Genomic DNA, 23,590 nt, shown 5'->3' on the forward strand with positions numbered 1-23,590 from the left:
CTCAGACCTAGGAGAGGAAAGTTTCCCAGACCCAGCTACCCATTTGAAGTAATCCATATGGATTTCATTGAGTTGTCTAACTGTAACACCTACAGGTACTGCCTGGTGATTGTGTGCCCGTTCTCAAAGTGGGTAGAAGTTGTCCCCACTAAGAAAGCAGATGCTATTTCAGTGGCTAAAGTGATATGCAAAAATGTGATCCCAGAGCATGGGATCCCCCAGACTATTTACAGTGACAATGGTCCTCATTTTGTGAATGAAGTAATTGAGAAAATGTCACAACATCTGGGGATAACGCTGAAAAACCATTGCTCATATCACCCACAAAGTGCAGGGCTGGTTGAAAGGACTAATGGCACAGTAAAGCTGAGACTCAGGAAAACAATGGAGGAAACAGGCAGAACATGGGTAGACTGCATTGAGCTAGTGAAAATGTATATGAGAATCACGCCAACTGATAATGGCCTAACGCCTTTTGAAATAATATATGGCAGGCCATTTAGAGTTCCAGTGTTTTGTAATGATAATGATAAAGCAGAAGAAGAAAACACACTAGCACACGGAGTAAGTGGCAGGAAGACCGGGTACAAAGGGGGGGAAAGACTCTAGGGCCCTTCGTCTCAATCCGGTGAAGAAACCAACTGAGCCACAGGTACTCATCAGAATGGCTGGTAAAGTGTTGTCTACCCTGCTGGGTGTAATGGCTTTGATGTCATCATGGTCAGCTGTGGAGACCCTGTATGTCCAAGGAAACCACACCCAATACCCTCATGGCTATTCTACAAACTTTTGGTGGCAGTTTATGAATACAACTGCTCACTTGAACAATAGGACGGACTGCTATGTGTGTGCTCATATGCCGTTATCCGCATATACATCTGGACTGTGGCCGTACAGCATACCAGAGGACAGGAGTTGGTGTCTGTTGGGCTTAGCAACTCATCCTGGCAACAGAGTCCTCTGGTCCCAGGCCAACTATAGTACACCTCTGAACATCACCTGGAGTAAGTCGCCACTTATAGATGTGAATTGTTCTGAGCAAACTGACTTATTGGCCTGGCCTCAAGTGTCAGACCCACTGCCAGACATAATATTGCTGAACAAGCTGAATACAGCTCAACTGCCGTTGTGTGTGATGAACAATGGATCACTGTCAGTGGGGGAGCTGCCGCTTCGTTTATGTGGATACATATACACCTACTGCCCTCCAGAGAATGAGAGCAGGTGTATGAAATGCTTGACCAGTGCAAAGTGAGCTGAGAACTTGACATTAAGGAGGACTGAATGCAAGTCCAACCGGGCTTACAGGATACCAGTAAAAGCAAAGAGTCAGAAGTGGACAGGATGTGCAAGGATGGTGCCGAGCAGTAAAGGAACAAGAGTTTTGGCTGATTGGTATTTCTTGTGTGGACATAAAGCCTATCTATCACTCCCTGAGGGATGGGGAGGATTGTGTGCCGTGGTGAAGTTATCGGATCATGTCTTCTTCATGGACAGAGTTGAACATCACCCTAGCAACCGACGGAAGCGTGAGGTGAATATAGCCTCACCTAACTCTTTTGGAGTGACAGTAGACACTGGAGTGCCACGAGAATTCCGCATTTGGAGTGGAGGAGCTAAATTCTTCCAAAGTTTGATCCCAAACATCGGAGTTGCAGAGGTGCGGGATCATGTGGAGATCAACCGATATGCCTTACTGCGACACATTAATCTCACTAAGACTCTGGGAACAGCCTTAGCGGAGGAGCAAAAGGCCATCAGAACGATGGTACTGCAGAACAGGCTGACCCTAGACTTGATAACAGCATCACAAGGAGGAGTGTGTAAGCTGATTGGAGAGACATGTTGTACGTTTATTCCGGATGGATATACGACTGGAGGAGACATCTATGAGGCACTGCAGAACTTAACTGCTCTGCAGAAATATGTGGCGGACCACACATCAGGAGGAGACACGTCACAAGGCTGGATAGCCTGGTTGACATCTGGACCATGGTGGAATATGTTTCTAAAGTTTTTGACTCCCATTCTTACATTATTGGCTTTGCTTTGCTTGTTTACAGGTTGCATCTTGCCATGTGTAAGATCGATGGTGAATAAAATGATTGCTAACACCTTTACCAATTTCATACTGTTGCTGCAGAGTGACATGGATGCTAAGGCTAATATGTGTGTATGAAATGAAGCCTGCACTGAAAATGTTGACAAGTGGTGTAGAGCTGAAGATATATATATGCCATATAGCCTTAAAAAATGACAATACAGGGTGGTGATGATGGGTTTAGATTTTATTATTGTCATTTGTATTAGGAAATATTTAACCATATATTCTTAGAGGTGTATAATCAATTGTGTAGTGATAGGATGTGTGATCTTTAGCAGGCTGCAGGGGCTTGGTGTGTATTCCACACTGGAATGCACACCCACATCCTGGGAGCACGAGAGAGGTCGTACCTTCTCTTATTGTTTTATGGCAGGATTAACGTAGCTACGTCTGTTCTAGTCTAAGTGCTTTTTGTTTAGATGAACTGCTGGACTTCCTCACCATGTTATCTAGGGTGAACCATCTAGGGTGAAGGGGGGTCTACCCTCTTCCTGACCAAGGATGTTATATGACCCTTTGATCAGCAGTACCACACACACACACACACACACACAGTATTCTTTGTTCACATGTATACCTATGTGAGATGCTATATGTTAATGACCCTATGCATATTCATGTAACCACAATAAAAGGAGTGCTATGGGGAGCCTGGCTGAGAGTCTGATGGTGGTCAAGTGGTGGAACGACGCTTGGCTCCAGCCAGGTCTCCCTCATGCATGAGTAAACCAGAGAACTTTGGTGCCTTGTGTCTTGCTTTTTGCTGCGTAGCAGATTGTCCTTAACGTTCCAGTGGATAGGTTCAAACTACAAACCTATCACTTTCACTTCAGCTTCACCAACAACAGCACAAGCAGAGCAGCCCACTGCCTGCATGGCTGGGACAGCGCCCCCTGGTGACTGTAAACCACTACAACATGTAGACGGCAGTCTGCAGGCTGGATGTAGCACCACCGCAGAGACGTGCTGCAGCTCTGTTTAGTTACCCAGCTGACAGCAGAGGCTGTAGTTTACTGTTACCAACATGGAAAACTGAAGCTTCACCAGCTGGAGCTACAGAGCTGGAGAACAAAGGAGACTGAGAGGCCAGAATGATGTGGGAGGAAACATCAAGAGCCTGTTTGAAAGGAGACATGTGGATGCTGTGCCAGTCTGTGGTCTGTCAGAAGTCAGCTGAGTCACACTGCAAGAAGCTGCAGAATCTCAGAGGAGGAGATTTGGAAGTGTTTGTGGGACAAACTGGACTCAAAGAAAGAAGATGTTTGTGAAGTCTTTGGTGGAGGTGAGCAGTGTGAAGCAGAACACATGCAGATGAATCAGGAGGTCAGCATCAGTGTCTCCTTGTGGTGGACGGTAAAAGAATCAGAGCCAACGCTCCCGTCCACCCTCGGCATGAAGCAGTGCTGTTTCTGAAACAGGAGGACAAGTCCAGAGAAGACAGAGGAAGCAAAGATGAGGGTGGGACAGGACAGCAGGACTTCCTTCAGACCTGCAGCTCCATCACACTGCTGTAGCTCCTCTTCATCACACATGTACCTGCAGCCTGTCTTCGAGTCCAGGAGTCACCTCCACACAGTGTAGAAGCCTCCTGTGCAGACCATGGAGTCCAGCCTCTGTCAGGGAAGTCGGCACTAAAGCCTGAAAGACTTCAATCTGTCTCTGCTCCACCCGAGAAAGACCAGCACCGTACTTGTTGTGCATTCAAGGAGGGAACATCAGCGCTGCATCGTGGGAACAACACCGCAGGAACAAAGACACAGCACGGCCGATGAAGGACGAGGACAAAGGAAAGGTGAGTGAGAAGACCCCGGTGGTGTGGACGGACCTGCAGGGGCTCCAAGACTGAGGAGCAGAGACGTCCATGTACCAGCTGAGGATGCTGCAGTGATCCAGGGAGCTCGGTCCAATCTGAGGCCGTGTGAACTACGTGGACCACAGTTTCTTCACAGACTTCAGCCACGTGAACATCTGGAGATCCAACAGTGTACGAGCTGTGAGCCATCAGCTGTTTCTCTCATCAGCTGCTGTAATGAGAGCTGCTGGAATCATCTCGAGCAGCAGGAAATCACTGATGTTGTTTCTAACCAAAGATATGGGACTGAGCTCCGCTGAGCTCCTTCTACTTTCATCCAGATAGAAACTGCTACAGTCTGCTGATTATTGCTTTGCCTCCATCACACGAGCTCTTTATCCTGTTCTTCACTCTCATTGGTTCTTTGTCTGCTTGTTTTTACAACAGTAGTCTTCTGATTGGTCAAAGGAGACAATCAGCTGTGACTAAATGTAGCTCCTACAGCAGTGATGGGAATAACTACTGAAGCTAATCCAGTATCAAAGCTCAGGAATCAGCAGCTCCCACCTCGTTTTCTTTCAACAACTATTTTTAGCTGCTGTGTTTTTGTGTTTCTGCAGACCTCAGACATCCTGCTGCTCTGGACAACTTTTTCATTCTTTTGTATCATTATTTTGCTTTTCTTTTATTATTATGTTATATGTATTAATATGTGAAACACTTATTCTTTGTGTTTTTGCTTTGCTCCTGTCAAACTGCTTTAATAAAATCTGCTGCAGTCTAAACTGTGGACGTTCCCTTTTTAAGCCTTTGTGAAACAATAAAGGTTTAAATCTGAGTATTCATCTATGTTAGTGTTTAATGGGTCTAATAGGTTGCTTTGGCCTTTCCCAGTAATATCTTCCCTTGCAGTCTGTGGTCCAGGCTTCTAAAACCATCCCAGGTTAACAAGAACTACAATCTAGAGGAGAGCTGCCATAACAGGTGTGACTGATGAGATCTGACCTGCAAGGTTACTCAGGTTTGTTTGTATCAGGACAAGCAGGGAAGCCGCCTGGACGTCAAAGTAGTTAGAGCTGGGCGAGTGTCCTCACCCACATCGGCTTCACAACTCTGCATCATCTACTGAGTAAGACTCAGAGCATCAGAGATTAGAAGGTCTACAAAGAGCTGAACCAGACTTCCTGAATAAAGGTTTTAGTTCCACAGATCGACAGTGTCAGCGCAACTAAAACGTGGAGACTGACCTCAGAGTTTCAATTTGATGTTGTGGATTCTCCAGAAGAACACACAGCTGCTTCACTCCTGAATCCTGCAGCTTGTGGTAGCTCAGCTCCACCTCTCTGGGATACGAAGGGTTGAGCTTCAGCACTGCTTCCAGATAATCACAGCTGATCTCTGACAAATCACAGCGCTCCAATCTGTATAGAGAATGAAAGATGTAAGTTTATTAGACAAAGTGCTTGAAATCATTCAGTGTTTCATCATCTGTTCAGAGCTGAAGAAGGTTCAGAATGTAGAAGTTTAGAAAATGGAAACTCCAAACAGCTGAAGCCAACAGGAAGCAGCTTCAAACAAACACAACAAGAGAAAAAACTCTGAATGTTTCACATTAAAGTCGTACATTTCTAACAAGAGTGTTTTAAAGACAGCGTCACTGATGATCATCTTCTGCCCAGTAAAACTTTGGGTTTCCTCATGTGAGTGTTAATGATGCACAAAGACTGTGAGTGCAAAGAGGGAGCGAGGAGGATGACAGAGAGATGGTACAGGAGCATCAAGAACCCGGCGAGGAAATGAGCAGAAGGACTTTGGAGCCTGTTGGATTGAAGCTTTCACAGAGACGTGTTTGACTGGACACCACCAGGACAGACTTTTAATCCCAGGATTTGGATGAGCTTTCTGTCTTTATGGTCACAAATGATGCTGTAACTCTGTGGCTGTCCTGGAACTGTCAGCAGTGTGGTTACGTCCTTTTGACCTGAGTTTCCACAGCTCTTATAACAGCAGTGTACATTCAGACTGAGACATGCTTCAGTCTGTATGGACCTGTTTCTGTAGCTGCCACCATCATTCTACATGTTTGTACATCAGCTTATCAAATCCTGTCTGCTGTCTTCATTTATTACTCTTCACCTGCTTCAGTCTCACTGTGTGGGCAGACACAGCTCCTCTCTGGAGCTAAACGTCTGCTTCATGTCTGCCTCTTTTCTTCATCCTCCACCTCTCTTTTCTCTTCTTCAGTGTTCTGCAGCCACGGAGCCTCACAGCCGTTAGCACGCCCATAACTGAGCAGCTAGCATTACCCAGCATGCCGTGCAGCAGTGTCAGTTTGTAAATGTGCAAGAATTCCTGCTCCAAACTGTTTCACAGACTGCTGTGTGCCGTGACCTTTGACCTGCTAAAGACAGTCAGCTGTGGATTATTCATTGTTGTGTCTGATACTTAGAACTGTGAGGAAGAAGCTACACAGTTAATCAGGGTCCCCTCTCTCTGAATCAGGAAAGGTGGGCAGGCCGCGTGTGGGCCGCGGGCCATACGTTGAGTATCACTGTTTGAAATGTGAACATTGTTCTGCTGCAGTCAATGGACTAAACCAGAGAAGAAGAAAACAGACTTTACCATGAAGATCCTCAGTGTGGATCAGTATAATATCAGCCTGATGTCTGCAGTTTAGTGTCAGCACAACTTTCACATCATATTCATCTCAGCACAACTAAAACATGCTGACTGACCCCAGAGTTTCAAATCGACATCGTGGATTCTCCAGGAAACCACACAGATGCTTCACTCCTGAATCCTTCAGGTTGCTGTAGGTTCCACTCAGGTCCACCTCTGTGGGATACGAGGGGTTGGACTTCAGTGCTGCTGCCAGACAATCAAGGCCAATATCTGACAAACCACAGTCCTTCAATCTGTATAAAGAATGAAAGATGTAAGTTTATTAGACAAAGTGCTTGAAATCATTCAGTGTTTCATCATCTGTTCAGAGCTGAAGAAGGTTCAGAATGTAGAAGTTTAGAAAATGGAAACTCCAAACAGCTGAAGCCAACAGGAAGCAGCTTCAAACAAACACAACAAGAGAAAAAACTCTGAATGTTTCACATTAAAGTCGTACATTTCTCATAAAAACAGGACAAAGACTTGAAAAAGTCGTGTTTTTCCTTCCAGGAACCACATGGCTTCACTTTTAAAGGTGAAGTGTGACAGAAATGGACATATTTGAAGTCCAACACCTTTTTCCAGTCACATTATTAAAGCAGACAAACTACAAGCTCATTTTCATTCCAACAAGTCATCTTCTGACCTGGACTAACAACACTGGTCTCTATGCGCAGCTGGCTGTGAGGCCAGTGCTCAGGGAGCGTCTACAAAGTGCAACACTGAAAGAACATCACACACTCATTTGCTTCCAGCACTTTCACACAATCATCTACTGTCATCATTCATGTTCCTGCTCCTCTGGATTCACACGGAGCCTCTGCTCATGCCGTTGCCATGGTGAATCATAGTATGTGGCTCCATAACTCAGACTGAGCATGCTCAGAGCTGATTGGCCTTACTCTGATCAGCTGATCTAGAAGAGGAAACTCTGCTATATGTACATTATTACATCTACACCTGAATCACAACACTCACACAAATATATCAACTGTGTTTAATATTTTGGCACGTAGATCATTTATGTGCTTCAGCTCTTCTTACATTTTACCACCAACATGTTTCAAAAGGAGCAGCTTTTACTTTGAAGGCCAGCTGTCTGTGTTTCCTGTTTTCATTGTTGGATAATGAAATAAGTCGATGCTTCAGTGCTTTGAATTGTGTTACACAAAGCAAAGTTTTCACGTTGTTCAGGCAGAATCGAGCGTTGAAGAATGAATTCACACGTCAATAAACATTTTCATCAGCACAAGCAGGACAATGAAAGCAGGAAATACCCCAAACTGCTATTTCTCATTCTACAACTTCAACAACTGCACATGAATTATACTTCATACACAGACCCACAGTCTCTGATTGCTCTGAAATCTCACTGACAACCAATAGCAATAAAGAAAAGTCCAGACTGACAGTCTCTGTGGGGTTAGGCAGTGAACTGCTCACGCTGCGTTAAAGTGCATCACAAACTATTGGAATTGGATCCAACTTTGTGAAGCAGATTTCTTCTCAGCTGCTGTTTTGAACATTTCCTCATGAACTGTATTAAACTCTGTAAATGAACTGAGAACTATTTCTACATTTGAAACTATGGATTCATTTTCCCGTTCACTTCTGTACGTTAGTGTATGAATGAATGTTAGACTGGGCTCCATGGAAACACTTGGACTGGTCTCAGCTGCCTTCTTTCTGTAGTCCTTTCTCTTCTCCAGCTTCTGTTTGAAATCCTCTCACAGAGCCTGAAACCTGCTTTGCTGTCATGTTTGGGCCTGTGTTCCTCTGCTTTAACACAAACCTCACCACAGCAGCTGTGTGGGTCGTCTCTGTAGCAGCCCGATCAGCTTCTGATACATGAACATCATCACAGCTCCTAACTTCACCTTTATTAGCTTTGACATTCATGTCTTTCTTTTCTCTGTCTGTTTCCACACAAGCTCAAAGTCTCTGCAGCCTGTTTTTATCTGCTATCATCAGATCTCCAACAGCCTCATTCACATCCCTCACACACTCTACAGCCTCACCAGTACTGACTTCATCTTCACTGACTAATGGAGCACAACATGAACCTGTGGAGGCTGAAAAGCTGTCCTGACAAACATCTCCCCGTCACCACTGCACTTCTGTCAGCCTTTAAATGAACCCTGCTCAAGTCTGTCACTTCTATTTGGAGCCAAGAGGAAAAACTGTTGTTCAGTCGTTTGGAAAGACACAACATTTCTGAAAGCACTCAAACTTCTTCACATTTGTCTTCAGACACATCCTGAACATTTAGGAACTAAAGAACGTTTCAAATATCAAAGATCTGAAATATAGAAAAACAACAACAGCTGCAGTCAGTGAACTCACCTCAGAGTCTCCAGTCGACAGTTTGGACTCTCCAGTCCAGCACACAGAAGCTTCACTGCTGAATCCTGCAGCTCGTTGTTACTCATCTCCAGCTCTGTCAGATGGGAGGGGATGGACTTCAGAGCCGAGGCCACAACTTCACAATGAGTCCCTGAGAGTCCACAGTCAGCCAGTCTGTGATCATAGAAAATACAAAATGTGTTATTATAAAAGCAGAAAGTCTGCATTATAAACACAGACTGAATGTATATGAAGACAAAACAGAGTGAGGTCATAATCTGATGAACATCTGCTCTTCACATCTGTGCTTCAGCTCCTCTTACTGTGTTTGACATGACACAACGATTGAGTCTCTCTCAGACCTGCAGACTTTTAATGAGAATCTTTGTTTGGCTTTAATCTGCAGATGAAGGAGGAAGATGGTGTCACATTTAGGCTTCCATAATGTCCACAGTCTGTCAGTGAGATCTGATCCAGAGTCAGAGTGAAGACACACATGTGGACTGTTTCCTGTCTTGAATCCAGAACATTTTGAATGAGCTCAGCTCAGTGAAGAGTTCCAGCTGGAAAGACGATCTCTGTTTGCTACCTGCTGCTGTCAGGTACGACTGTTCACGTCCACACTCAGGAAAAATCTGCGGACTGTCACCAAACGGAGCAGAAATCTCATCACTGGACAATAATGATGAATGAACTCAGAGCTGCTGATATCACATCTGATTTCAGGGGAACTAAACACACAAATGATTGGCTCGTTTTAGCTTTCTGAGCCATTAGTCTGCAGGTTTATCACTAGTTGGCAGAAACAGACTTGTATTAATGTTCAGCGCTTCAGTGTTTATGACTCCAGATCCAGGTGACAGCAAGTCAAAATGATGTTACCTGTCTGTGTCCAGCAGCAGCCTTTGAATATTGTTATAAACTCACATGGATCAGTTTGTCTTTGATTGGTTTGTAAAGTTCAAATTCATTTATATTCATCAACTCTAAATGAAAAATGTTTTTCTTCTTCTTTGTTTATTATTAGAGTAACAAATTCTTATAGTTTCCTGTTGTTGAGAATTTCAGTGTAAAACCACTCGGACCTGTGCATCACTGCACACTGTGAAAGTATTACTGCAGTTTAATCTATAATCCTAATCAGTGTGTTTACTGGACTGTAGTCAGACCTCCGTTATACCAAAGGAAACACTGAACGTCTTCAAAGTCACAATAAATTTATAATAAATGCTAATAACTACTGGAGTGTTAGAAAAGATGCTTCCAGCGTGTTTGTCTTTGATAGGGTTTATTCTGTTCGTCTATTGTCTGACCACTTGGGGGCGCTTTTGTCTCTTTTGCTCTGAGCCTTGGGTTTATTCAAACTGATTTTAATAAACTATTTTCTGCAAGTTGAAGCTTCATCTCCATCTCCAGTGGTTGTTGCATATTTTATGACTATATTAGTAACAGTCAGAGAGTTTAGAGTAAATTAGATCTTCACGTTTGATTTTTGACACAACATAAATGGTGAGCCAGTGTCAGAGGAAGTGACAGCATCCACCGAGGACCGGGGGGAGTGGGAGGACTGGGGGACCAGGCCAACAAAAAGGTGATCACTGATACAGGTCAGCAAACATTTGCTCATTTGGTGTCTTAGAGCAGACTCCGCCCAGCTTTGTCGTCCATGGTTGCTCTTTCAAAGGAATCTAGTTACATATTATTTTACTTAATGATCTACTGACACCACTGACTATGCAGGACAACCCCACGTCTGGAGCCAGTGCACATGTGCAGTTCAATTACTGGGCAGGTTCTGAAGATGGCCGAGCTGTCGAGGACAAAGTTACTAATGTGAAGCTAATGTGGTTAATCAAGATCTTCATAACTATGTGGAGCACAGTGTGCTTTCATCGTGGAGAAATCACACTGAAGAACTCGGCACACATTTTGGGGGCCTTTCTGTTTGTTGCTACAATCTGCAAATTTCATTAAAAGTTTAATAAACTATCATCTGGTCTTTATTTTTAGTTAGCACATACCTTAAAAACTCTAGCTGTAAGCTAATGATAGTTATATAACAGCAGATGCATGCTGGTGCAATAAGCTGTATGTTTTATTTTTGATCTGATTAGTCAAATAATCACAAAAATAATCGTTTGTGGCAGCCCTAGTGTGACCTCAAATAAGAAATGATTGCAGTTTATGACTGAGTAACTAAACTATCACCAACTGATAATATTAATGATCACATCTGGACTCACCGAGCCTTTCTGCAGTTCCTCACAGCTGGAATCAGTCTCAGTCGTCCCTCCTTTGTTGTGTTGTACTTCTTCAGGTCCAACTCATCCAGAACCTCCTCTGACATCTGCAGCATGAAGGCCAGAGCTGAGCAGTGGATCTCAGAGAGTTTCTTTGATTTGTTCTCTGACTTCAGGAACTCTTGGATCTCCTGAGATAATAAGATGTCGTTCATCTCCATCAGACAGTGGAAGATGTTGATGCTTCTGTCAGGAGAGGATTTTGTCTTCCTTTCTTTTAGATTCTTGATGACTCTCTGGATGGTTTCTGGACTGTTCTCTGTCTGACCCAGCAGACCTCCTAAGAGTCTCTGGTTGGACTCCAGACAGAGGCCATGAAGGAAGCGAACAAACAGGTCCAGACGACCATTTTTACTCCTGAAGGATTTTGTTAGTGTTTCCATCAAAAAATCATCCAGAGATGACTCGTATTTTTTTCCCAAGAAGTCCTTCAGCACCTCTGACTTCCTGTTGGTGAAACAGTGGAACATGTAGACTGCAGCCAGAAACTCCTGGATGCTCAGATGAACAAAGCAGTAGACTGGTTTCTGGAAGATCACACACTCTCTTTTGAAGATCTCTGTACAAACTCCTGAGTACACCGAGGCCTCTGTCACATCCAGACCACACTGCTCCAGGTCTTCTTGGTAGAACATGATGTTTCCTTTCTCCAGATGTTCAAACGCCAGCCTCCCCAGCTTCAGAAGAACTTCCCTGTCAGCCTCTGTCAGCTCCTGTGGACTCGTCTCATGTCCCTCGTGGTACTTGTTCTTCTTCCTCTTTGTCTGAACCAGCAGGAAGTGTGAGTACATGTCAGTCAGGGTCTTGGGCAGCTCTCCTCTCTGCTCTGTAGTCAACATGTGCTCCAGAACTGTAGCAGTGATCCAGCAGAAGACTGGGATTCTACACATGATGTGGAGGCTCCTGGATGTCTTCATGTGGGAGATGATTCTGCCGGACAGCTCTTCATCACTGAATCTCCTCCTGAAGTACTCCTCCTTCTGGGCGTCAGTGAATCCTCGTACTTCTGTTAGCCTGTCAACACATGTAAGAGGGATCTGATTGGCTGCTGCAGGTCGGGAAGTTATCCAGATGAGAGCCGAGGGAAGCAGATTCCCCTGGATGAGGTTTGTCAGCAGCTGGCTGACTGATGACTTCTGTGTGACATCAGACAGCAGCTTCCTGTTGGTGAAATCCAATGAAAGTCTGCTTTCATCCAGGCCGTCAAAGATGAACAAAAGCTGAGAGACAGCCAGCTTCTCTGCTGTGACCTTCTGTAATGTTGGATGGAAAACATGGAGCAGCTCCAGAAGACTGTACTGCTCCTCTCTGATCAGGTTCAGCTCCCTGAATGAAAGCAGAACCACCACACTGACATGTTGGTTCTCCAAGCCCTCTGCCCAGTCCAGAGTGAACTTCTGCACTGAGAAGGTTTTTCCAACACCAGCCACGCCGTTGGTCAGAACCACTCTGATGGGTCTCTGTTGGTCAGGTAAGGCTTTAAAGATGTCCTGGCACCTGATTGGAGTGTCATGGAGGGCGTCCATCTTGGAAGCTGTCTCCAGCTGCCTCACCTCATGTTGGCTATGAACCTCTTCACTCTGTCCCTCTGTGATGTAGAGCTCAGTGTAGATCCTGTTGAGGAGGGTTCTACTTCCTGTTTCATCACCTCCTTCAGTCACACGTTCACATCTCCTCCTCAGACTGATCTTATGTTCATCTAAAACCTCCTGCAGACCAACATCTGCTGAAAGAAAGAAAAACAGAAAGAAAACTCTTCAATGTCTGAACAACAACAAGAAGTCCAGTTTTCAGAAATGAGTCCATCAGCAGACAGATGTTCAGTCTTACTTTGTACACAGCTGCTCTGACTGGCTGTCTGCAGTCCAGCTCTGCTTCTGGATCTTTCTCCACACTGGGGACAGGACCAGTCTCCTGATGAAGCAGACTGGTCCCAGTATGAGGAGATGCACTGTCTGCAGAACCAGTGTCCACAGCTGGTAGAGACTGGATCCTTCAGGACGTCCTGACACAAAGCACAGCAGGACAGCTGCTCCTCCTCACAGACACCACTCCTCTTCCTCTTCCTCCCTCTGTGAACACATTTCTTTATCACTAAAATCATTGACTGTCAGTGACAAACATCCAGATTTGATGACACTGTGCAGAAGCTCTGATGGTCACAGAGAAAAGTCAAAGTGGAGAAACTTGTGTTTGAGTTCAGAATCCAAGTTTCCTTTGCTGTTCCTGCCTGTCTTATTAAACACAGAGTGATCAGCCTACAAACTCCACAGTAAAAGCCTTCATCACAGAGCTGATTATGTCCTTCACTGGATGTACTGGAAGTTTGGGATCCATCACTCTGAACTGACCTTTGACCTCCTCTAAAAACTGTGGTGGAGCAGCGGTGTCACATTCAGAGCTTTCAGCTTTATTTTGAAAGAGTTCAGTCATCAGGAAGTGAACTTCTGGGTTCTGATTTCCTTTCTATTATTTTACAGAAGTGAAGAAGAAGAACTAAAAGCTTTGAAATGATCTGAGTGATATTTTTGAACATTGCCACCAAATTGAGTTCAGCCTCCAGCAGTAACTTTGTTTCATGATGCCTCCCTGATGATGTGATGTTTGATTACAAACCTGTTTATGTGTTAGACATTAATCACATGAACACAGGCAGAAAAAAGAAGCCAATGAAACAAATGACAGAAACGTGTTCATTCACTGCCATGATCCATATTTTATATGTACAGATGTTTGTAAAGAACACGTGTGCAGCGCTTTGTTCTGAGTATCTGCTGTCAGCACACAGTGCAGCAATAACTACAACCACACGTTTCTGTAGATCCTGAACATCAGCCTGGAGGAATCTGACCTCAGGTCTGCACACAGAGGAGCTTCACCTCTGGGATGATGCTGGCTTCAGCTCCTTCTACAATCAGGCAGAAGCTTCTGCACCATCAGGACACAAACAGAGAGGAGCTTCTATCCTCAGACCATCCAAGTCCTAAATCAGAACATGCTCCCCTCATAGCATCACCATCAGGGTTTAAACAGGACCTTACATCATGTTCTTGTCTCACTGTCATATTTCAGATCATACCTGATTCATTATGACGTCACACGCTGCTACACTGATCCTGCTGCTTCATTACTGCTGATATTACTCTGCTCACTCTGTTCAGTTACTCTGTTTACATCACTTTGCTCATTTGCTTTGTTCTGCTTGCACTGCTCTGTCAGTACATGCTGTGCTAATGTGGCACAAAGCACTTTAACATTACATCTGCACAATGTTTCATTATTTCATTTAATGATTGTTTCTAATGTTTTGTCCAGTCACAGGAGCAGCTCAGCACATTTCACTGTGTTGTACGTGTATGACGATGCCTGTGACAAATAAACAGCCTCAGACTCTTCAATCTTCTGCATTTCTTTGGAGATCAGCTCAGTGGCCTGTTGAGACCATCTTTCTATTTCTGATGACTCAGTTCAGATTATTATCCTGATACTTTCTTTTAAAATGTGATGAAATCATTTATCTGATGTTCTGACACAAATACACCAAAACAATCCCAAACAGCACAAACCACCACGTTACACACAGTGTAATAAAAATACAGGCAACTACAAATAAAAACACTTTAAAAATATAAACTAAAATTACAAAGTGGTCACAGAATTTCAAACACCCGTAAATGAGTCAGCAGCTCTCTTACATGGTCAGCTGAGCTCCATGATTGAAGAACATTGTTGCTGCAGGTTCATTACTGAAGCCTGGAGGTCTGTCTCTGGACCAGTCACTCCTCATAGACACACAGCTGGGTACTGGAGACTGTGACCTCTGACCTCTGCAAACACACATATGTTACATTCATAACACATCAGTCCCTAAAACTCTAAAATATTGAGCTTCAGACTCTGCTGTATGTAATCAAAGTGATGTTTATTTTGTGTTGCAAATTAGTAAATTTAAATATAGTTTTAGTTGAATATGAGAAAATATTTTTGTCATGTTATGTCCTAAGTTGAAGGCATTGTATAAGTTTTTGTTCAAATTTAGATCGAATGATGAGGAAAGGATTAAGACGTCAACCTGTGGGTGTAGGGCTAAATGAGGATATACTTCTGCCTGCTCCGTTTCAAACAACTGAATGGAATGATATTATGCATATTATGCAACAACCTTTGAACTCTGAGTCAGCAGATCTCTTACATGGTCAGCTGAGCTCCATGATTGAAGAACATTGTTGCTGCAGGTTCATTACTGAAGCCTGGAGGTCTGTCTCTGGACCAGTCACTCCTCACAGACACACAGCTGGATGCTGCAGATGCTGCTCCGTCCTCTTCCTCCATCTTCTTGATGTCAGGGTGGAGTTAGTCTGAGAGGTAAACACACACACTCAGAGGTGCTGTTGTACTGGAAGCATCACACTGACGGCTTTCTAATGTTGGAGCTTTGGCCCTAAAGTCCAAACCAGTTATTTTAGAGGCTCAAAGTCTTTAAAAAACACCAAAACCATCACATTATTTAATAAGTACATGATCAGGTGGATGAAGGAACTCAGTGTGTTTGGGATCATCATCATGGTGAGGAGCCCACATGTTACGGCTCCTTTGGAGAGAAGCTGAGGATCACTGCAGGAAGTGAGCTCATGAAACCAAACTGCTGTTTGTGAGCAGGATGACTCTGTTATTGGACCTGCTCTGTGTTCTACATATGATCAATACTTCAAATATCTGTAAACATCTCATCTTATATTTGCTGCACTTGGTCACATCTGTCTTTAAAAATAGATTTTTAATGTCACTGAGAGTTCTTTTCTACCTTTATTGATTTATTTTGGAATAAATTAAATTTAAAGGTGCCAAAAACTGCCTGCAGCTTCAGCTCTGTGACAGGAAACTACTGTCAGGCTCAAAATGACTTCAGATTATTCATCACAGAGTGTTTATAGATCACAGGACACGTTACAGTTTTACTGTCGATGTTTTAGTTTAAAAAAAAAAATGCTGTGATAAGGTCTTACTGTGAACCTGCGCGCTCATTGGATAATACCCTGAGACTGACAGGTGGTTATCCAATCAGCGTGGGGCCTCACACGGACATAAAACTCTTAAAGTTTGTTTCTGAAGGGATTTTCAGATCAGACCTGATGTTTCTGCCTACAGCCTGTTTACCGATATAATCAATATCAGACATCAGAGCAACAGAAACCTCGGTGATCAGGACGCCGGGACTGAGAACAGGAAGTGGCTCAAACGTCGCACTTTCATAAAGTCAGCCTGAACTCCACTCACCGAGTTTCTGTCGCCATTTTAGTTTTAAAAGACGTCGTGATAAGGGCGGGTCTTACTGTGAACCTGCGCGCTCATTGGCTAATAACTTGAGATGGACAAGTCGTTATCCAATGAGCGCGCGGCCTCTTCCGACATAAAGTAGTTTCCTTTGAAAAACCAACGTCTGATTATTTTTGCCTCCACTGACGGAGCCTGTTGTTCCCGCCACAGAGACACAGTAATGTCAGAGCGGTGTTAACACTCACCTGCCTCAGCACAGCTCTCACTCTCCTCCTGCTCTCTCAGCTAAACTCACTTCCTCTCTACTTACAGGAAACCAGCGCTCAGAGGAGCCGACCGGCCTCACGTTTCACCCACAGACACGAACAGCGTGGAATTATTTTATGTCATAAGAAGAAACATATTCATGTTAACACTCACCCGCCTCAGCTCCACCTTCCTCCTCCTGCTGTTCTGAACGGAGAATCAACACTTTCAATGCTCCTCCCTAAACACAGAGGATGCTGGGACTTGTAGTTTTTAAACTTCGTTCATCCTTCTTTAGTCCATCCAGGACACGCACTGCATTTTGGGACAGTTACTAACCCCACATCTGGGGCTACTGGGTGCCACCAAATGACTCCTTCAAATTACAAACATATATATTGTTTATTAATAAGCAAATATTATGCAAAAAAACTACAAGAGAGGAATAGGTAGACCAGAAAATAACAGACATGAAACATAACTGAGACAAGGACACAGGGAAAGCGTCGTAACAAAACTAAAAACTACACATCAGGAAACCTTAACATGAGTCATGGAGCAAGGAATGCTAAAACTAAATAAACACAAAATAAAAACTATAGACACATATCATAACCAAAGCCACTGGGTCACTAGACCCAGGAAAACTAACACCAAAAAGCTGCCTGGTACAAGGAAAAGTCACTGCTTTATTGAGAGAGGAAGAGAAGGATGTTCAGGTTGTGTTTATGCATCCATCCAGCCCTGCTGCAGGTTTCATCTGGCCGACAAAGGATTGAACTGCTCAGAGTGCTCAGAGTTATTGATGGACACACAGAGAGTCACTGAAAATGTCTGAACTAAATACTCTTATATGGAGAAAATTTTAAGCTTTAATCTTTAATAGTTGTGAGATATTCATGTTCAAACATTCCCCAGATTTCAGTGTGCAAGACAATGGCCTGAAAGTGGCTCAGTAGACTATTTTATCTTCCAGAGTATTTAAAATATGAAGGTTCACAGCAATCATCATATATGTTCAAACTTTGTATTATAACATTTCTGGAGAACTCAGAGATAGAAAATAAAAGTTCTTTTTTGAGATGGGATGACTTTTGTTTTGTTCTTTCACACTAAATAGTTGAACGACTGAACACTGAACACTTTCACTTTCATTACCGTTCCCCATTTACAAGAAATCAGCTGACATTTGGTGTGTGTGTGTGTGTGTGTGTGTGTGTGTGTGTTGTAAACCACCAGAAGTAGTGTATAGTGCTTCATCACACACATGCAGGCGCAAAGTTGACATAGTTGATGTGTCATAGTTGGCACATCTGTTAGTCGACTAATCACATAATCAAATATTAAAAATGACTTAATTAATAAAATCATTTCGAGTCCCTGCCTGATCATCTTCAATAAAGAGACATTTTCTCTTTTTTGTGTCGTTGTATGTCACATTTGGACACTAGGGAGCGATAACATTTAAACAAGGCCAACAGTGTGTAGCAGTGTCCTCTACAGGCCTCGAGGGCCAGTGTCCTGCAGGCTTTAGATGTGACCTTGATCCAACACAGCTGATTTAAATCGCTAAATGACCTTCTCGACATATCTTGTAGTTCTCCAGAAGCCTGGTAATAAACTAATCATTTGATTCAGGGGTGCTGACCCAGGGTGTTATCTAAAAACTGCAGGACACTGGCCCTTGAGGCCTGGAGTTCTCCACCCCTGCTCTACAGGTTTGTCAGCACTGACCCAGTTAGGCTGGGCTGTCTCTGTGTAAGTGAAACTGAAACTCAATGTTTGTACTAAAGGCCCGGTAGTTCTGGTTTTATTCTCTTCAGTTGTTAGTTTCTCCGGTAGTTTTTTAGAGTTGCCAGTAGAGGATACCTCACCGCTTTGTATGGCAGAGACAATGGGCAGGGAGGAACGTGGGCATGGCACCTGAGCTTTTCTGCTTAGTTTATTTCCAACCTGTGTTTATGTTGATGTACTCTTGAGTTGTTGATGTGAACATCTTAGTAATTGAGGATTTTCTTTCTGTTCCTTTCAGAGACCACACCCACATACCTAAACCTGTACACTATGCTAACTAGAAGTTTTTCATTAAGTGGACTGAATATTTAAAAGAACACAAAGCAAACAAGAGAAGAGAAAACCAAAGAGGAGCCGATTCCCTGTTTGATTCAGCTGGCTGTGTCAAAGTAGTATTAAAATGTAACTGATTCCTCTGCTGATGAAATAACATTGATGATTTTTGTCAGGAAGCACTCACAGCAGGTTATTAGCTTACAAACAGAGCTTCTCCCCCACAGTTTATTTCATAAAGAACAATGAGCACATGCAGTATAAAAACAGGCTAACTCCATCTGAAGTCATTTTCTGGTCCCACTTTCAGGCCTCTTTTTGACATCAAACCCTGAGGCGATGCTTGAACATGAATATCTAAAAAAAGATAAAAGCCTGAAATTTTCACAGGTCTTTTTTTTTTTTTTTTAACCATCAAATGAATTTGTAATTTGGAAAAGCTGCATCTAAAAATGTCTGAGTAATGGCAACAACAAAAAAATTGTTGCTGTCCTGTAAAGTCGCATATTTGAGCACACACTAATAAAAAACTTTGCAAAACAAATCGTGACAATTGCTGAATGATTTATAATATTTAAAATAAAACAGAAAAATGTTTTCTCAGTTTTCATGCTGGATTGAACAAATATGACAGTTTTGACATATTTTGTCAAATATGTGCACAGGTATCATTTTTGAGACCTACTATACCTAATGTTTTGACAACTATTGGCCAATGTGATAATTCAGGTGAAGTGTAAAATCTCTGATGCATCCATTGGAGTTTAGAGGTTTAGAAGCACCGAGAGCTCAGAAAAGTCTGTAGCATGATAGAAGAAGACTTTAGGGAAGTGAAGCAGTTTCAAACATATGAAGGATTTTCTCTGATGCTCCGTTTTCAGCTTTTTTTCTGTTTTCTAAAAGTGAATCTTGAAGTGTTCAGAGTCAGCAGGTGAAGTCAGGTTTCTCTAATCCTAATGTGGATCATGTCACCTGGTTCCTAGGTTTCATGACAGGTCAGAGGTCAGCGACTGTAACTCAGTTCTGTTAATGTGAACTCACTGAGTGTTTGTGCTTCACCTCTCAGACTGACTGAGGGTGATGATGGAGGACAGAGCAGAGTTTGCAGCATCCAGCTGTGCGCCTATGAGGAGCGAGCTGTCGAAAGGAAAAATCTAGACTTCAGTAATGAACCTGGACCCACAGGCACAAAGTAAGGAACAGTTTCTGCTGTAAGACTGACGACGACGATGATGATGATCTGGTTTACTATGGAGCAGATTCATTGGCTAATACCCTGAGACTGACAGGTGGTTATCCAATCAGCGTGCGGCCTCACGGACATAAAACTCTTAAAGTTTGTTTTTGAAGGGATTTTCAGATCAGACCTGATGTTTCTGCCTACAGCCTGTTTACCGATATAATCAATATCAGATATCAGAGCAACAGAAACCTCGGTGATCAGGACGCCGGGACTGAGAACAGGAAGTGGCTCAAACGTCGCACTTACATAAAGTCAGCCTGAACTCCACTCACAGAGTTTCTGTCGCCATTTTAGTTTTAAAAGACGTCGTGATAAGGGCGGGTCTTACTGTGAACCTGCGCGCTCATTGGCTAATAACTTGAGATTGACAAGCCGTTATCCAATGAGCGCGCGGCTTCTCCCAACATAAAGTAGTTTCCTTTGAAAAACCAAAGTCTGATTATTTTTGCCTCCACTGACGGAGCCTGTTGTTCCCGCCACAGAGACACAGTAATGTCAGAGCGGTGTTAACACTCACCTGCCTCAGCACAGCTCTCACTCTCCTCCTGCTCTCTCAGCTAAACTCACTTCCTCTCTACTTACAGGAAACCAGCGCTCAGAGGAGCCGACCGGCCTCACGTTTCACCCACAGACACGAACAGCGTGGAATTATTTTATGTCATAAGAAGAAACATATTCATGTTAACACTCACCTGCCTCAGCTCCACCTTCCTCCTCCTGCTGCTCTGAACGGAGGATCAACACTTTCACTTTCACTGCTCCTCCCTGAACACAGAGGATGCTGGGACTTGTAGTTTTTAAACTTCGTTCAGCCGTCTTTAGTCCATCCAGGACTGCATTTTGGGACAGTTACTGACCCCACATCTGGGGCTCTTCTCAGCTCTTTCCGGGGGTGGGGTGCCCTTGTACCTCGGGCCTCTGGGACTGGGGTTTGGTCTGCTCTGGTGCGACTGGCTGCCGGCAGGGCCTGCGGGCTTGTCGTCGCAGCCCCCTGCGCCCTCTGTACCTTGGCTACTGGGTGACACCAAATGACTCCTTCAAATTACAAACATATATATTGTTTATTAATAAGCAAATGTTATGCAAAAAAAACTACGAGAGAGGAATAGGCAGACCAGAAAATGACAGACATGAAACATAACTGAGACAAGGAGACAAGGACACAGGGAAGGCGTTGTAACAAAAATTTTAACACTTTTGCTTGTCTTCATTTTTCTGACTTCAGTTGGCTTCAGTCTGACTTTAACTGACTGAAAACTTTATTTGAACAAAGTTAACTCAGTTGCATTCTCTGTATGTTGATAAATGTATGAAAACATATAACATTTAATCAGCGTCAGTTTTTAATTTGGATAGAGGATCATCCAGTGTCTTAACAGACAGCCAGTTGGATCTTGACTTTTTTGATCAATAACCCTCATTTTAGAAATTCCAAATGACTGTCTTACTGCATCCCACCTCAGCAGCGATGGCGCGCTGTGAGAGACCCTGCTTATGCAGTTAAACAACCCGACCGCGTTCAAGAAAGGAAAGTTGTTTTGCCTTTGCCATCAGAACGTAATGACAGTGTGACTACCTGACAGTAAATGACAATGAGTCCACATTTTTGCACAGATTTGGCCTTGTAAAGGCATGTGGTCCTAAACTTTTGAACAGCTGTAAAACCGCCTGTTTCAGTTTAAGCGTTGTTTTCAATAAATTGACCAGCTCATAAAAAAGTTTTGTCTCACTCCATTTCTTCTTGTTGCATGTTGAAGCTGTACTTGGAACCTTGTTAAGATCCAACTATGCAAAATATGATGTTTTGTTTTTACAATTTTTCAAGTGGTCTTAAATTTTTGATTGGAACTGTATAAATATTTGCTTTCAGTTATTCACAGTGAGATAATGTCAAAATAAATGGAATAAGTGAAAAATGTCTTGTTTGCTCCACATATTTCTGTTGAATGGTGTTCTAAAACATCCGTTCTTCAGTATTTTTAACTTGCATATATTTAAATTTATATTTCAATAATGCTGACATATCTCCTTTTTCAGTGTAATGGTTTAAGCTCAGAAACATCTGCAGTATCTATACATGAAGTTTATGTGAGTAATTGTCAAATCCAGAAATATGGATATTTATTTCAGAACTTTATTGCATAACTTACATATTTTCACACACACACACACACACACACACACACACACACACACACACACACACACACACACACACACACACACACACACAGATCTCTTTATTAAGTAGTGGGCTCATGTGTTCAGCATCACGTTGTTGAGTGCACAGTTCTGTAGCTCAAAGTTCATTCTTCTAAACATGTGAAGACCACAAAAACCAAAGAGTCACTTTTAGCATTATGACTCCTTCTATATGAATCTTGCCAGCCATACAAATGAACCGTTTGAAACCTGTGTGAATGCTTTATGCTACAGTGATACACTGAATATGCCACTAAAGCTTCTCTTCTTTCTGAAACTACTTGAAATGTGTCTTTATCACAAACAGTAAAAAGTTATGGTCATATAAAGAGCATTCATGAAACTGTCAGGCCGGTGGTAAAGAAAAGCTTGATACAAGTAAAGCACAGTTTGGTCTTACCGGCTGACACATAAAGTGTGGCACTGTTTTTCATTTTATTTTTCTTTACCTTTTATTATTACACTCACTGACATGAAAATGAGCAAATGAGTATGTTTTATGTTTGTATGTGAGTCTGCTCAGCGTTTCACTGTAAGAGTGTTTTAATACAAAGGAACAGGCAGTCATGTACATGCTCTTCCTTTACAGAAATACCCTCACCAGCATGTACCTCTGTGAGTGATGCTACTTTAAGGTCAATATAACTCTTTTCAGTACATCATCATCTGTACTGTCAGCAGCAGTTACACTGTTACTCTGACACCTGGACAAATATGGATGCACTGAAGTTGTACTTAATTCTTCTTCTACCAGTAACTGCAAGCTCAGAAGATTAAGGGGGAGGTAATGTAAAAATCTGATTCATAAAGTAACATTGATTTTTTAATGATACTCCAGCCTCTGTTTTTTTTTTTTATTGTAGAAACTGTTGTGAAAACAATTGGGAAACAACCAGATGTCACTCAAATATGCACCAATGAAACACAGAGAATCATCACACTGATAGTTTGTACGATCAGAACTCAGAGAAGTGGAGGCGAAAATTGTAGACTGCTGTATTATTATGGACGGTGTGATTTGCACTTCAGGGCCACCGTACAAATGTGACTCCAGGTTCACACTGATGAAGGAAAATCAGACTGAGTTTCTCCACCTGATCAATTTAACATCAGAGGACAGTGGGAGCTACACCTGTCAGTGTTCAACTCCTGAAAAAACAAATATTCTCCATCTTACAGTTTTTTACAGACACTAGGACACATTTCTCAATACTTAGATCACTTTTGCAAAACTCCTCACACAGTGAGCACAACAGAAGTCTATGTGGGCTAAACTGAGGATCATTTATCATTGTTTTGGCACAAAATGCATTCAATGACTCCATCTCTCAAATTTCATGAATTATTTTCTAACT

General features: G+C 42.9%; 1 protein-coding gene and 1 pseudogene across 17 annotated transcripts in view; one reads left to right on the top strand and one right to left on the bottom strand.

Annotated features, from left to right (window-relative positions):
- LOC146640799 (protein NLRC3-like) overlaps positions 1-23,590 on the bottom strand; it is a 50,309-nt gene that overhangs the window by 16,249 nt on the left and 10,470 nt on the right. For 4 of the 17 annotated variants that reach the window (XM_085399847.1, XM_085399838.1, XM_085399842.1 and 1 more), the window contains exons 2-10: positions 20,726-21,068; positions 16,898-17,099; positions 15,393-15,558; positions 14,896-15,027; positions 13,031-13,272; positions 11,144-12,926; positions 8,901-9,074; positions 6,632-6,811; positions 5,144-5,317 (exon numbers count right to left, since the gene is read on the bottom strand). In XM_085399847.1, the coding sequence (XP_085255973.1) occupies positions 5,144-5,317; positions 6,632-6,811; positions 8,901-9,074; positions 11,144-12,926; positions 13,031-13,272; positions 14,896-15,027; positions 15,393-15,532 (2,825 nt within the window). In that variant the 5' untranslated portion in view covers positions 15,533-15,558; positions 16,898-17,099; positions 20,726-21,068. The other 13 variants (XM_085399851.1, XM_085399848.1, XM_085399844.1 and 10 more) reach the window with 10 other exon arrangements.
- Positions 453-2,411, top strand: LOC146640800 (uncharacterized; annotated as a pseudogene).

The sequence above is a fragment of the Rhamphochromis longiceps genome, unplaced genomic scaffold (assembly GCF_057381845.1).
Source record: "Rhamphochromis longiceps isolate RC_006_pf unplaced genomic scaffold, R_longiceps_female_GT1.1 unmapped_scaffold_1, whole genome shotgun sequence".
Lineage (NCBI taxonomy): Eukaryota > Metazoa > Chordata > Actinopteri > Cichliformes > Cichlidae > Rhamphochromis > Rhamphochromis longiceps.